At 40.5% G+C, this 16,411-nt stretch overlaps 1 protein-coding gene across 2 annotated transcripts in view; it reads right to left on the reverse strand.

The window, feature by feature from the left end:
* Positions 1–16,411, reverse strand: part of opcml (opioid binding protein/cell adhesion molecule-like) — a 361,995-nt gene that overhangs the window by 105,679 nt on the left and 239,905 nt on the right. For both annotated transcript variants that reach the window (XM_068721163.1, XM_068721162.1), the window contains one exon: positions 6,342–6,577. In XM_068721163.1, the coding sequence (XP_068577264.1) occupies positions 6,342–6,577 (236 nt within the window). The remainder of the gene's footprint in view (positions 1–6,341; positions 6,578–16,411) is intronic.

Consider the following 16,411-nt stretch of genomic DNA (forward strand, 5'->3'; position numbering starts at 1 on the left):
AGCTGCACATTGCATCTCTTTTGTGTCGCGTAATAAACTGTAACCTTTGGGTTTCGTTGAATCAAACCTGGTGTTGCGTCCCTCCTTATGTTGCGACTTCCGAGCCGGTCGTAACAAGGACTAATATCTAATGAAGTCACTCTCTCCCTTTGTGTGTTGGAATCAGAGCTCTGAGCTTTGTTTTCATAGCCGGGCCAGACATACATGCTTTTAACGCATGTTAATGCATGTGAGTCCCTGTGTAATGCTGCATTCACATGGAATCAGGCAGATGGCAGACAGCAAACCGGATATCAATTTAGCATAGAGGGTAACAATAGGAGAGATCAACAGGGAATACTGACAACAGGAATGGTAGATGGCATTGTCGTTAACATATTATAACTGTTTGTCGCCCTCCACGATGGAATTAAGAGCCAGATGTTATGTATAAAAGTTATGTAAGTTTGCAGTAGAATTTTAAAAGAAATCTACATTGTAGTTACGTGTATTACTATAATAATTACAGACAATAGTAGACACAATATCTTTTCACCTTTGCAACATCACATCATCATGTGTGTTACGTTTTGCCGTCAAGAAGGGGTCGTAGGATAATGACACATTGAATTAGCCGCCATAAGTTACCGGCCACACAAGACCATTTAGGAGAAGCTGCAGTGGCAAAACCACTCAGCGTATTGACTTTTTAAATAATGCATTATATTGCTTATGTATTCAACTTTTTATTTGTTAGATGAAGAGGAAGTGTTGTTTTTTCCTTCAAAAATGAGGAAAACATACTTTATGTCAACCGCTTCATAGACCAAAGCAGGACTAGCAGTTTCAACATTATTTCTAAGTGTCAAAACTCAAGATGCAGTTCCACTGAACACTAAGCTGTTGCTGTGGTTTTTCAGGAGTAGTCAATAGGAGGGAAACAGCTCGGCTCTTGGCTCATTAAAGAAATGGAACCAAAGTCCTTAAAGTTGTTATCACAGTGTAACTTGATGTCGATTCAGAGTCCTTGGTGGCATCTCTGCCACTTCCAGTCCTTTAGATACATACACTACGCATTACCCGTTGTTGTAGTTTGGCTTAACTGCAGTCAGTCCACTCCCTGTGTGCAGTCACCATGGAAGCAGGTGCCCTATATTCCTGAGGGTATCAGCTGACAAGGTCACTGAGCTGATTGATGTTAGCCTCCGAAGTCCTTCTCTGTGTGTAGGTTCAACACCATCTCCATTTCGGAGGTATTAGAGAGGAGAGCGCCTGTGGGGGCCAGAGGCACCACTAACACCCCCCAGGGACTTCCTGATCTGTCTTTGCCACAAAGGTGGCAGTATGTACTAGTCATTCATTTGTCACTCCAGGGTTTGACATGAATCAGTGCCCCTCCTCACAAATTGTTCTCACAACACAGAACTTTTTAACAAGGGGCAACGATTGTATGTTGACTCTGTATCCATGTTGTGTGCTGGCATGTGTGTAATCAGGCCAAAGCAGCATTGCACCAGTGTGGTCCTAAACCAGCGACAGAGTGGGAGAAACACTGGACCGTGTCTTTCTCTCTATCCAAATAAACAGCAGAGCTGCCGTCTTAAATATATCAAAGTCTTCTTCACTACTGCCATGGCAACTATCATTATGCATTATAGTCGTAAACAGAGGCTGTACAGAAATACAGCACAAAAGGCAGTATGAAAGAATTATTACACAAGGCCTTTTTCGACTTCACCCGTCCTCCCCTCTCCACCATGAAAAGTCATAAAAACAAGTGTTACAAGAATATATGAAGAGATCAGTGACAAAGTCTTCACTTGCATTGTAAAAAAAAAAGCATTTTTTCGATCCTAAATCCCATCCAAAAGTGAGGTTTGGGATTGAAGGGGGGGGGGGGGGGGGGGGGGGGGGGGGGGGTAGCAAAGCGGCCATAGTGGTATTACATTTTTAGGAGTCTCTTGAAAACACTTAAAACATGATTTGTCACTTGCAATTAGCACAAAACATATCTTTTAAAAGCTTGAGGCCTTGTTGTTTCGGGTAAGGCCTGGGTGACTCTATTGCAAATGGTCCGCAATGCAAATGTGGTGTAGCTTAGAAAACCTAGTTACACCGTACTACCTGAAAAGCAAAAGGATTTTTTTTTCTGCTTCAACACCATGGTCACACTTGGTTAAAAGTACAGACTCGGTACACATCAAGTCTGGGAGCCTAACTCAGTGGTCCGTTCTCTCTGAAGGTAGATAGAATATTTTTCTATCTTTACTCTGTTCATTGTAACTGAATTGTGATAGACAAAAAGTTGTACGTCGATACACAAGTGTGCATCTTTTGGGTTAAAGAGAGAGGCGAGGGTGCTGTACAGTTTCTGTTGCAGGACATAGTTGTTGTGTGGTGGTGTGAGTGGTTATTGTTAACAGTATTAGCCTCTCATAATGCGTAATTCCTTTGGATTATGTGGCCACAGCACTAGTTTAAAGAACACTGTTGAGGAATTAAGCATTTAACACAGACAGTAATTGATTAAATTCAGCACATTTCTTGAAATCTGCATCCTTCCTTGACATGGAGAGCTGTGGTCTGTGCCACTGACAGACACTGTTGCTCTCAGGTGCATCCCTCCTTTGCTGTAACAACTAAGAGCATCATCATGGAAATTGGTAACCGGACTGTACTTGTATTGTGCGTTTCTAGTCCTAGACCACTCAAAGCGCTTAAAAACTACATGTCATCATTCACCCATTCACACTGATGGCAGGGGCTACCATGCAAGGTGCCACCTGCCCATCAGGACTATCTAATCATTCATATCTATTCATACACCCCTAGGTGTGCTTTTAAACATACTAGGAATGCTTTAAACATAGACTTCTCACACTACTGGTTAAGTGTGTCGCACAAAGACACATCGACATGGACTAGCGGAGCCGGAGATCGAACCGCCGATACTCTGATTACTGTTCTACTCTGATAGAGCAGGGTCGATTGAAGGACGACCCTGCTCTACCTCTGAGCCACAGCTGCCCACAAATCACCAGTATTTTATTGGTGTATCAGCACCCAGCTTCGCCCATTCTGTGGATCTCGTGGCAGCTCTTTAGTTTCAAGTGTGAGCTTGCAGCATCCAGATGGTTGGGTAATTCAAGGTCAGGAAAAAGGAACAGATAGAAATCCATGGGAAGGTATAATTGGAGACGTGTCTCCTTGTCTGTGCAAGAATATGCTTTGTCTATTGTTTGATTATTAAAACCATGGCCTGATGCTTCTCAGCGTCAATTAAGAGTTAATGAGATATCATCATGAATTATACAGTGTGAAAAATACTCAATGTTAATTATGACTGCATGAAAGAGAATACCATCAAGTTGAACTGTTTTGTTTTTTTGTGAAGATCATGTCAATTATTTTTTATAAAATGCGCCAGTTCTCAATGTCAAAAGAAAAGTCTGAACGGATCCTCAAAGAAAGTCTGTCCTTGATGCGGCGTGATTCTCCATGAGGTATCCAATACAGCTACTTCATCTCATTTTTAATTATATGTCACTCTAATGCAGACTCATGGCACTGGTGCTAATTGTTTGTGGAAACTCGCAGTGAGGGAAATTGATTTAATCATTAAAGAAAACAGAAGTCTCAATGCCGACAGACGGTTTAGATGAACTTTGTAATGAAACTTAACCAGGACATATTTCAACATACTCTGCCCTTCTCAATATCTATCAGCAATCTGAAATTAAATCGAGATTGAATCCAGTTTCATCCCCAGCTCTAATGCCCATTGAAATCCATCTACTAACAATCCTAAAACCAAAGGAGGGAGGATTTCCTAGTTCTTTTGACTGGAGACCTGAGCTGGTCAAATCCAGAGAAGAACAACTATAGGGGCTTTAGAGGTGGGTGTCATGGCCTGTAGTTATAGACCCAAATGCAGGCACAGACTAGGGAAATAGATTGAAGTGAAGAGGTTTATTTTCAGGGATAATGGGTGGCAATAAAGAGGTGACATGGAGCACCGAAGACCATGCGGCATTGTGTCGCGATATTTGTATCGATACGAGGCCGACAAGTATCCACCTGTTATTATATAAACTATATAAAATGAGTTTTTTTCTGATGCCGTATAGTTAAAGTCTGCGGGATTGGCAGGAAGTTGGTTTAAACAAAGACGGAGTCATCGGAGAAAGAAATCTGAAATGTGCCGTCCAAAAGGGAAGACATGGATGTGACACCTGCGATTTGCAAGGAGTGTCGTATGAAAATGAAATACTCTGGGAATGCTACAAATGGGAGGGTTCATCTCACACACCAACATCCAGAAATAGCGTTAACCATTGACGACCAGACCGACGGAAAATAAACTGCCGAACTTAGCTTGAAAAAGCATCCTTCCGATTCTGAGCAAGCTAAGACAATAATCAATCTACGAGCGTTGACACTGCAACAACAGAAGCACGGTGGCGATCCACTCTTTGGAGGGAAAAAAAAGAACCCGAGCTACAAGCTCAAGATAGATGTCAGCACAAGTCGGAACGGTGCTTATGAAATGCATTCGTGCAGCCCAGTTTTCTCCGGAAGTGAGATTTCAATGCGATGGACGTCAGGTACGGCGAAGATATTGTCCAGGCCTTGAAGTCAATGTCCAGTTGAATGTCTGAGGAAAAGAGGCCCGCTTCATCACTCGCACAGCTGTTGTACTCAACACAGGACAGCGTTGGTCAGAGACAAAAAGGAAGCATCGCTCAAGATCTTCAGAAGAGATATGTCAGCAGAGAAGAAAACCCTCTTCACATCCTCATGGAACCCAGGTGTTAGACCCTGCCGTTCCTGTCCAGAGGAGAGACAAGGGGCTGCTGAGGCTGTGACTCTTCAGCTAAACAAGCATTTTAATATTAATGGTGTAATGTATTCACTGCTCTATTAATAGTGTAGTTATAGTGGTAACAAAAGTACATTTAAAGTACTCAAGTACAATTTTGAGGTACATGAAGTGTACTTTACTTGTCTACTACATTTCGGAGGAAAGTGTTGTACGTTTATTTGACAATTTTTGTTACTTTAATTTGCAAATTGTGATTATCAACACAACATACAAATCAACTGCATGATGAAAACTTTTACCATTGATACTTTGGTACTTTTTTTAATTTACGCAAATAAAGTTTTGAATGCAGGACTTTCACAGTGTAGTATTTAATTATACACTGTGATATTGCTACTTTTATTTAAGTACAATATCTGAGTACCACTTCCACCGCTGTCATGCTTTACCAAAGAGAAACTACATATTTGCTGCATACCTAATTAAATATATATTTTACATACACCCCCCCCCCCCCCCCCCCCCCCCCATCTCTTATTGTGTGTGTGTGTGTGTGTGTGTGTGTGTATTCTACAGGAAGAAGTGAGGCAGCACACCATCTCCAAGCCACAAACCCAGGAACATCAAGAGGAACCTGGCTACACTGAAGAGGATCCTGGACCCCCCCCATCATACCTGCCAAGATGAGGAAGTCATGTTGGCTAGCAGACATGCTTGGCCAGACTTACGGTGATGTTGGAGCCCCACCAAAATCATTTACTGCCATAGCTGAGGAGGAGGTAAAAAGATACCAGGAGGCCACACCACTGGCACTCAACAGAAGACCCACTGAGCTGGTGAAAAACACACGAGCAAGTCGGTTCTTTCCTGGCCAAGCTAGCCAAAAGATACCTTTGCATTCCAGGTACTAGCATCTCAGCAGAAAGAGTCTTCTCCACTGCTGGAGACATCGACACAGCCCAAAAGAGAATTTTGATATTGTAACATGTTGTTCAGCTCTTCTTTCTGAGCAAGAATGCCATCATTCCTTCACTGTCCAACTGCTTTAGTCCCAGAGTACATGTTTTATTTTATTTTATTTCAATTGAAAAATACCTGTAATAGTACAGTGGTCCACACATGTCTTCATTCAGTTAAGTTGGGCTATGTACTGTAATATGAACAGTTCAGTTTGTCAGGTGCATATTGCAACATTTGACAGGTTTTTATTTTGGTCTGTCTGCTTGGTTAAGAATCCCATTTAGCTGCAATAAAAATGACTGAAGTCAGATCAGCACAGTAGAAAACCTTTATCCTATTTGACAAAACCGATGTTGAAAAACTGCAAATATTTGCAGTTGAATAGCGAATTTAATAAATCAAATATATCGCAATGCACGTTATTGCAATACTCAGCAAATCGCGATGAGATTAATAATTTACAATTAGCCATCTATAAATTGAATACTCACACTGCAAAAAAACAAACATAACACTGTTCCAGCACTGATCTTGTTTGACACCTTTGGTTATTAATACAGTCCCACTGACAGGAACATACCTTGAACGATGAGATGCACTTTTGTGGACTTTGGCTTCTTGTTTGTGAGGATGGAGCAGACGTAGGGCCCTTCGTCGTGAACGTCAACATTTTGGATCTTGATGCTGTACTCTGTGACTGCTGTGTTTTCCATCAGGATGACGCGGGGGTCCAGAGACCACTTCTCACTTCCTGCAAAGAGGATGGTGGTGCGATTGAGCCACGCCACTCGCGACACTTTGCTGTCCACGTTGCATCTGGTAGGAACAAAGACGGAGAATACAAAAACACATTGGAGATTTAGGCTTTCAGCACAATGCTTTGAGCTATGTCAAAAATAACCCTAGCATTGAGAATGAACCAAAACTTTAAAGTATGCATCCGGACAGATAAACGGTGAGCCAGAGCCAAGAAGAGCTGCATATTCAGCAGAACATTCTCTGTAGGTTCATCACTGCAGAGACCCTTTTCACATTCTCTGTTAATACATCGCTATCATACAAATATTGTTTATAAGAAATTTGGTTAGATTGCCAAACCTTATTTTGAATATCACATTTTTTACAAGTTTGTAGCCTTGAAATTTGGAGTTTTCCTTTTCTTTTTTTTGTTGGAGTGTAAATGTAAAATTGAGTTTTAAAACTGAGACATTCAATTTCAACGGAATACTCTAGAAGAACATGGAGGTCATGTAGCAATTTAAAAATAAAACCAAATGGTGGTGGGGAGGAAAGCCTTGAGAAGTTGTAATCAGACAATTTCATCACTGACTTGTTTATGACACATGCCTCTTCCTTTAGATCACATCAGACATGAGAGGTCTCTTTCATGACTAATGCATGTACAAGCACTGCACATAACTTAACATCAGAATGTGACACACAGTACCAGTAATCCGGCTGACAGATAATGTGCATGCTGACATTTCCTTCCATCTCTGATCCCAAAAAGATTAAGCAGTTAAAACAAGTCAAAAAATAAAAAAATGCTGTGCTTCATGTTCCATCAAAAGGACACACAACAGCACACGTGCATGCCACAAACTTCAGTGACATTTTTAGGTGGAAGATTGGCAGTCGGACAACCACTACACACTGATTTACATCACAGATTTTTACGATTTGACATAATGCACTATTTTACATTTTCCACACAGTTGAACACGGGTGATAATCCAGCTGAGCACATAGCCTACCGCTCAATTCCCAGTTTGTATGTGCTGACGGTTTGGTTAGCTATGTTTGGCAAATCGTACCGTGTTGTCATGCTGCTTTCATGTTTGCTAATACTCCCGGAAAAATGCTCCTGTTCTCGAGCAGGTACCGTCCCCTCTGCAGTTAGCCATTTTTCCTGGAGAACCACTCCATGTTAAATCTGGGATTATTTTCTTTTTTACAAGTGGTGTAGTTTTTAACAATATCCCGGGGCTGGTGGGCACTAAGATGTTTGATCTCAAATTCAGATTTTTACCGTAGTAGATAATCCACATCATTCATGGTGACCACAGTTACTGCCGTCTCTAAAATAAATACTAACCGTTGCCAACTACAAGCAAATGGCAACAACAGTATCTATCAAAGGGGCATCAGGCAATCAGCTCCATTTGGCTTTACGTTAGCTATCCGCTTTTATTGCCAAAGGCCTTGGACATGCAGATGATTTAGGGCACTTGATATTGTGAGCATGCGGCTATCCCCTATTATCGGCTTCTGCAGCCAAATGCATTTCAAACACTATTTAAAAACTATTCTATCCAGCCACTGACATGAAATTGTAGAATAATGATACATAACAGCAGCTTTGCCACACTCACCTCTACTCGCAATGTTCCAAACAATCCTTGTATCACCAATTACTTAACTACTTCCAGAGTTATGGGGAGGAAATTACAGAACGTGTTATTGCATTTTCTAACTATTGTACGTATATGAATTGGTCCTTGGTCATGTTTCCATTCAATTGTCAAGCAAATTTGAAGCAAACTTTGTAAAAAGAAATGCAATGCGATGTGTTTCCATCAACTAGATTGGACTCTGCTACACAAAGCGCAGTTTCGGCAGAAAATGGCGGTCAAGACTATGTATGGCTGGAATCCACCAGTGAACGGATCAGCAGAAGTAGAGTTGCGGACCGGAAAAGTCGACTTGACCATCTAACCATCTACGAGAGAAAAATATAAGTACTTCAGGAATTTGATTCAGTTGGGCAACATTTTATTCTCCTTTAATGTTAGTATTGGCCATGTTTCATGCTGTCCAGAGTCAAAGACAAATAGATAACAGGGAAGACGCTTACAGGGGAAACAGCTAATCAGTCATGTGAGTTGTTTTTACTAAAAAACACCTCCAAACTTTTTGATCAATTGAGGAAGTTTTATTGAATTTCACAGTGTTACTTATGCCTTACTTCAAAGTGTGCAAACAAATATGTTTATGGAATCATGGCTGGTGGGCTATTTGGGTGGGCCTAAAATGATTTATGTACACCTCAGTTACCACATTGATACTTCTGATCTGATTAATTCTGTCAGATTAAAATAGTGACATTAACATTACCTGTATTAGTCCTAATTCAAGTTAGATTAACAGGAGAATGTAAAATTTTCTATCTAGGTTCAGAATGCACTGGGGTATTTATACTATAAAACCAGGATTTGGCAGGACATGTGAAGCATCAATGAAAGAATGGAAAGTCATCTTTCTGTGCCCAACTCTTTTCTTTCTTTTAAATAGTGGATTCCCCCCTCCCTGCTCCCTTCGTCATACACATTATATATATATATATATATATATATATATATATATATATATATATATATATATATATATATATATATATATATATATATATATATATATATATATATATATAGAGAGAGAGAGAGAGAGAGAGAGAGAGAGAGAGAGAGAGAGAGAGAGAGAGAGAGAGAGAGAGAGAGAGAGAGAGAGAGAGAGAGAAAACCTAAGGCAGAGGAAATCAATCAAGACAGTTAACAAAAACAACAGCAGCAAAACAAATGTCAGTAAACACGTTTATTAACTTGCAGCAACACATATGCACATACTTTATATTTTTTATATAATTTGCCTCCCCCCTTGCAGGCACATTTTCTCCAAAATTGTCCTAATCACATTGAGAAAATGATGAAAAGAGAAACATTTATCAATAATGTTAACACAAGGATGCAAACCTAGAACATAGACACATTTTACACAGCAGAATATGCACAAATACACACAGAAATCATTTCCATGGATGTCTTATTTCAATTTAAATGAATAAAATAAAAAGATAACAGTCACAACTGTCATCTGTGTGACAGGAACATTAACACATCAAAAGGATCTACTGATTGTTATTAGTAAAGGCTTTGTACAGGATGAGAGCTAATGTAACTGCAACCATAAGTACAGGACGGTCAAATGGAGGTATTACAAATGGACTAATGTCTTAATTCAAAGTCATGGTTGCTGAATGTTTGTCCGTCGTTCTCCCCCTCAGCTCCTGGCTCCCTGTAACAAAACAAGAACAGAATTAGCAAAATACTCAAATTCAGTGTATTCGTGTAATTAATCTCAACGTTTGTAATGTTACTGGATTTAAAGTGATATTTCTGGTTGATAACCAGTCTACCTGAGCTCACGTTAGTCTGATTATGTACATAATATGAAGTATAAATCATCTGTAAAATCGTCACAATCTCAGTAAGATATTAGTGAACCTCTGAGGTTTGAAAGTGAAGTTATTAAAAGTTACTTTACAAGGTTAACTATGGTCGGATGCAGGCAGACAGCTGCCGGTGTTACGGTTTAACTAGGGACCCTGTTAACTGGCGACCTTCAGCCGAATGCGTCTGTTGTTGTAGTTACGGCAGCTGTTGTAAATAGGCAGATAACACGTAGCTGTCCTCGTGAATGCCGCATTGATTAGTTTTGCATTACAGTATCAAACCTTCTCATTTACAGTCTTTGGTCAAAACATACCGGATTCCACGTTGGAGAGTCTTTTGAGAAAACGAGTCCAATCGAGTTTGAAACGTCACGTTTTGTTTGTGTTGAAACAGGAAGAGCGCACGTTGCTCTTCCTTTGAAATAATAAAGTCGGTAAAAAAAAAACCACATCAACGTCTTTGGAGCCTGTTTTGTGCAAACACGTGTCACGTAGAATAACTATGTAGCACAGTTAAAAGACAAATAAATATAAATAAGTCATATTTACGGGATTCAGATTTTAAAATCTGACAATGCTATGTGCCTCTGCACTGAAGTACACGGCAGAGTGCTCCATGGTAAACGCGCAGTGTGGTCACAAGTTGATCTGGTGTCCTCTGCTCTGAGGAGCGACTGCTGACTGTGTTGTACGTTGTTTAAGTTTAGCCTACATGGCATCAGAGTACTTTGATGGTGGCGAAGGTGGTAGTGCTTTTGGCTACTGACCCCCCGCCCCCCCCACACACACACACGACATCGAATCCCGTAAATATGATATATATATATATATATATATTAGTTTTCTTTTAACTGTGCTACATAGTTCTTCTACGTGACACGTGTTTGCACAAAACAGGCTCCAAAGACGTTGATGTGGTTTTTTTTACCAACTTTATTATTTCAAAGGAAGAGCAACGTGCTCTCCTGTTTCAACACAAACAACACACGACGTTTCAAACTCGATTGGACTTGTTTTCTCAAAAGACTCGCCAAAGTGGGATCCGGTATGTTTTGACCAAAGACTGTAAATGAGAAGGTTTGATACTGTAATGCAAAACTAATCAATGCGGCATTCACGAGGACAGCTACGTGTTATCTGCCTATTTACAACAGCTGCCGTAACTACAACAGACGCATTCGGCTGAAGGTCGGCAGTTACCGTATATTACCGTAACACCGGTAATAGCGCAGCGGCTAACGCTAGTTAGCTTGACAGCTACGAACGTCACGAAACTTAACCGATGATTTTAACACACATGTGATGTTATAAGATCTCTTATTTTGCTTTAACAATAGTATCGGTGACATTCGAGTGAGTTGAAACCCAATACTTACATTTAAAAGTGAATTCTGCGGCTTCTCCAGGTCCCGCATCACTCGCCGCCATGTTGGTTCAAATTAAATCTTCATCGGCACGCAATGCATCTCAGGATATGCTGGGCCCCGAAGGATCCATCAGATGTGTCCTCCAAATCTGGGATTCGTCGGCTGCATTTAAAGGAGTCTTCAACAAACATGCAAAATGGGACAGCCTAGTCGCAGCCGTGTGACGTAACCAGTCTACGAATGCAGCTTCCGAAGGATGCAGCCCCTGAATTGAGACACAGCTATGGTCTTTAAAGTAGGTCAACCAAGCAGCTTGAGACATGAACCCCAGTCACACGCACGCACGCACGCACGCACGCACACACACACACACACACACACACACACACACACACACACACACACACACACACAGCATATACAGTAAATAGAGCAAAAAAGGAAATTTCTGGTTCACAGATAAACATGTCCCGGCTAAAATCTAATCTGTGTAGTCTGTGTGAGGTGCTGAATGCAGGGACAATGTATGTTATGTGCCTCAGTGTTATATATTCGCTTGTACTTTAGGTGGGTTTGTTCTGCCTGACGCATTCTGCAGCCCGTTAGGTCTGCTTGTCCCTAGTGTCTTATTTACACTTTTCTTTTGCTTATATGTGTATTGGTTTTGTCTATACGTTACTGTCTGTTTATCTATGAATTATCCATTTTTATTTGAAATTTTGTAATTTTAGGCTGCCTTCAAACATCTGGCCTGGGACAGCAGATGATAACTAGCCTCTCTGGCTAACTCTGGCTCACTTACAGTTTGACTGTTGATTGGTGTGCATTGTTCCTGCAAAATAAACAAATAAATGACGGTGTGAGGATGAGATTTGAAGGAATGGGGCTGTAAATGGAAGAAGACTCACTATCAACAACCAGAGTCACAGTAAAGAAAGCTACAGGGAGCGTATAAAAGGAGGAGGCCAGGTGACCAGACAGGAACTGTTAAGAACCAGAAACATACCATGAAGCTGAAGAAAAAAAAATAACAGGACATGTTCAAGGTATGGGCTGCACGGTGCTGTAGTGGCTAGCGCTGTCACCTCGCAGCAAGAGGGGCCCAGGATGGATCCCCGATCCCTGGTGGTCCTTCTGTGTGGAGTTTGCATGTTCTCCCCGTGGCAGTGTGGGTTCCCTCCGGGATCTTCAGCTTCCTCCCACAGTCCAAAGACATGCAGCTTAGGTTATTTGGAGACTCAAAATTGCCCGTGAATGTGAATGTTTGTCTGTCTCTATATGTGCCCTGTGATAAACTGGCGACCTGTCCTGGGTGTACCCTACCTTCGCACAATGACAGCTGGGATTGGCTCCAGGTTGTATAGGTAATTACCACATTCACCTATTCCAGTATTTGAAAACGTATCATGGAGTTGCATTCAAATGGCATTCACACTTTGAAAATAACAACACCTTCCTGGTGAAATCATCACTGGACCCTCTGCAATTTGCATACCAGCCTCATGTGGGAGTGGACGACCCCATCATCTGCTGCAACGAGCTCAGTCGCACCTGGACAGAACCGGTGGCTCTGTGAGAATCACTTTCTTTGCCTTCTCCAGTGCATTCAACACCATCCAACCACTGCTCACAAGGACAGGTACAGGAGAACATTCCTGCCCTCTGCAATAAGACTCTACAATAAATCACCTCTGGCCAAATCAATCACACAACTATAACACTGTTACTCTGTTGTTTGTTTGGTTAAATCCTTGCACTATTGTTTAGTTAGTTAATTTAATATTATTATATTTTATTGTATATATTGTGCATTTTTATATTTAAAACCAGATGCACCCGAGGGTCCCCCATTTGGACGCAGAGTACATAAAAACTTAGAGAGTTTTGTGTTAAAAGTAACTGGCAGAGAACCCACGAAGAACGAATATAATGATGTTATAGTTCTGCAGAAACCTCAGCGTCCTGGGAACAACATGAACTAGGTCACTTCTACATGAGACAAACACATCTCCCATCAGCCAAGCAAACAAATAACAAAATATCATAAATCATACTCGATATGACTGGGACACACCGGCGAAAACAGTTGCTACACTCCGTTAGCAACGTGCTACCTACGAACATGCAGCATGAAAAAGCATGTCCGCTTGACGGAGATTACGGACATAGTTTCCATTTCTCTCTCCGGTAAACCATCGCAGAGATATTCAGCTTCGAACACAAAAAGTCACACAGCTTTCATCAAATATTGTACTCACTTTTGGTCGAATCTCAGCGAAAAAATAAAATATCTCCGTACTTCCACTGTTTGTTATGTCCAGCTGCATGTGCTCCGTGTGAATCCGTTCGATTCGTGTCTCTCCGACACTCCTCGGCATCTTGGGGAGGGTTGGAAGCTCAGCAAATTAGATTTCAGATCTGCCATCAGATGGGACGTTTTTGAGCTTTATTGGCTAATAGTGCTGTCAATCATCTAGCTTTCAATTCCAGGCAATTCTATTGCCTCCTACGGTTCGAAGGATGTCTCAATGGTGAAAATCGGAGAAGGGGGGGCTGAGATACAGCCCTGAACAGAGAGAAGGGCTGAATCTGAAGCAGTATTTGACCTTAAACTAAACAACTAAAAAGGGCTTAGAAAGAGCTTAAAACACTCAAAAAAGGTCCAATCTTCTGTCTTTTGATTCATTGAACATCAGGAGTGATACATAGAAGTGATATAGAGTGTTTTTGAATTTAAAAAATACTTTTTTATTCAAATATTGGAATATTTGATCAGTTTTCTAATTTTATATGCTCTATATTTTATAAATGTTTCACTGTATCTATGTATAGCTGTGTATATAGAGCCTATATCAGTTGTTCTAAGAGCTCAGCATATTTAAAGTCTTGGATTTCCATACTTTCCAAAAAACAATATCCTAAAACTGCTGTTTTTCCAGGGCGAGCTTTTGAGTTTTCCAAGTTGTGCTGTGTTCCATCCTTAGCTTATGTGAACCTGTAACATGTATTCTGATAGTTCCATCATTTTTCTCATCTCAAAAATATATATATAAAAAAATATATATATTTTTTTTTTATTTAATTATACACTTAATTAGGTATTTCTTATCTTTATTCTAGCTGAGGCCTGCAAATAGGCCTCGTTTGTAAAAGGTTTATTTCTGTATGTATAAATGCTGCTGTAGCGAAAAAAATTCCCCTTGTGGGATTAATAAAGTAACTATCTCGTTGTGTGTGTGTGTGTGTGTGTGTGTGTGTGTATGCACATCATCAGTAGATATGACATAGAACAAGAGATTCAGGGCAAGTACACACAGAGACACACACACACCAATGTGGATACTGGTCGTTCAACAAAAAGAAGTCCCATTGTTAAAACCAAACCAATGACTTAGTACAGGATATTACTATATTATTTATTACTATCTACAGGAACCCATTTTTCACAGGGTTTATTCATTTTGGAGAAAAAATGCTCCAGTAGCAAATCCTGGATACACAGATAAAAAATATGAAGTTAATATTGAGGCTAGCACAACATACTTGAAAAGCCCTGCACACACTGAAAAAAGCACTCACTAAGCATTGGCTTCGTCTATAAATATATTAGGTGATAAAATATAAATATAAAAGGTTATCTCCCGCTCCTTGTATTTTCCTGGCAGGTTCTGCCGTGGTGCTGTAGATTTAGCTGAATGCATGCAAAGTGGCTGCAGGTGAAGGTTCAACAGGAGGGAACTTTTTTTATTAATTTTATTAGACTTCCTCTGTAGTTGCTCTGTGAAGACCGTGAGATACGTTTTGTTGAGAGTCCGTACAGTGTTTGGCATTGTCCTGCTTCATATTCATAATGGTGCACATGTTCAGTTCAGCCCTCTTCTCCTCACTACCTGAGCTACTAAACCCTTCAGAAAATTAGACAAGCAGTCAGTGCCTCCACACCAACTGCAGGATATGTGCTGCCCCATCTCTAAATAACAACCATTCAAATATCATGACACAATTTCATTCAATCGACCTTAGAAGCCTAGAAGACATTATTCAACATCTGAAGTCGTCATCCTGCTCCTTGGATATTCTACCAACACACTTTTTCAAAAATATTTCAAACTGCATGACCACTGATCTTTTACAAATTGTAAACACATCCCTTCTCTCAGGTGTCTTCCCACAAGCCCTACAAACTGCAGTTATTAAACCACTCCTAAAGATGGCTAATTTAGACTCCGTAACAATTAAAAATGATACGCCAATATCAAACCTCCTATTTTTAAGTAAAATAATTGAAAAGGTGGTTTTTCAACAGCTGAACAACTTCTTGGCCGTAAATAACCGTTTTGATGTTTCCCATTCAGGCTTTCGACAGCACCACAGTACTGAAACTGCTCTTGTTAAGGTTTTCAACGACATCCACTTGAACACAGACAATGGCAGAATTCCAGTCTTAGTATTACTGGATCTCAGTGCTGCATTCAACACGGTCGACCATGACATACTACTAGAAAGACTAAAAATCTGGGTGGGTGAAGGACCGAGAATACTTTGTGTCTGTAGCTAATTACACATCAGAGCTGACTAAAATGACATGTGGTGTTCCCCAAGGTTCAATACTGGGGCCTCTTCTGTTCAACATCTACATGCTTCCACTAGCTCAGATTATGGAAAACAACAAAGTGTGTTATCATAATTTTGCAGACGACACACAAATCTACATAACTATACCACCAGGGGTCTATAATCCCATACTGGGGCTGGGTAAATGCATTGAACAAATCAACAACTGGATGTGCCAGAATTTTCTTCAATTAAACAAAGATAAAACAGAAGTAATTGTTTTTGGTACCAAGGACGAACGATTTAAAGTCAGCGCTCAGCTTCAATCACTGATGTTAAAAACCACAAACCAAGCCAGAAATCTAGGTGTAGTTATGGATTCAGACCTCAACCTGAACAGCCATATCAAGACAATTACAAAATAAGCACCTGAAGAATATATCAAGGATTAGAGGACTTATGTCTCAACAGGATTTGGAAAAACTTGTCCATGCATTTATC

Source organism: Cebidichthys violaceus, unplaced genomic scaffold, assembly GCF_023349555.1.
Source record: "Cebidichthys violaceus isolate CVI_PGR_0920_01 unplaced genomic scaffold, fCebVio1.0.p SCAF_27, whole genome shotgun sequence".
NCBI classification, from domain to species: Eukaryota; Metazoa; Chordata; class Actinopteri; order Perciformes; family Stichaeidae; genus Cebidichthys; species Cebidichthys violaceus.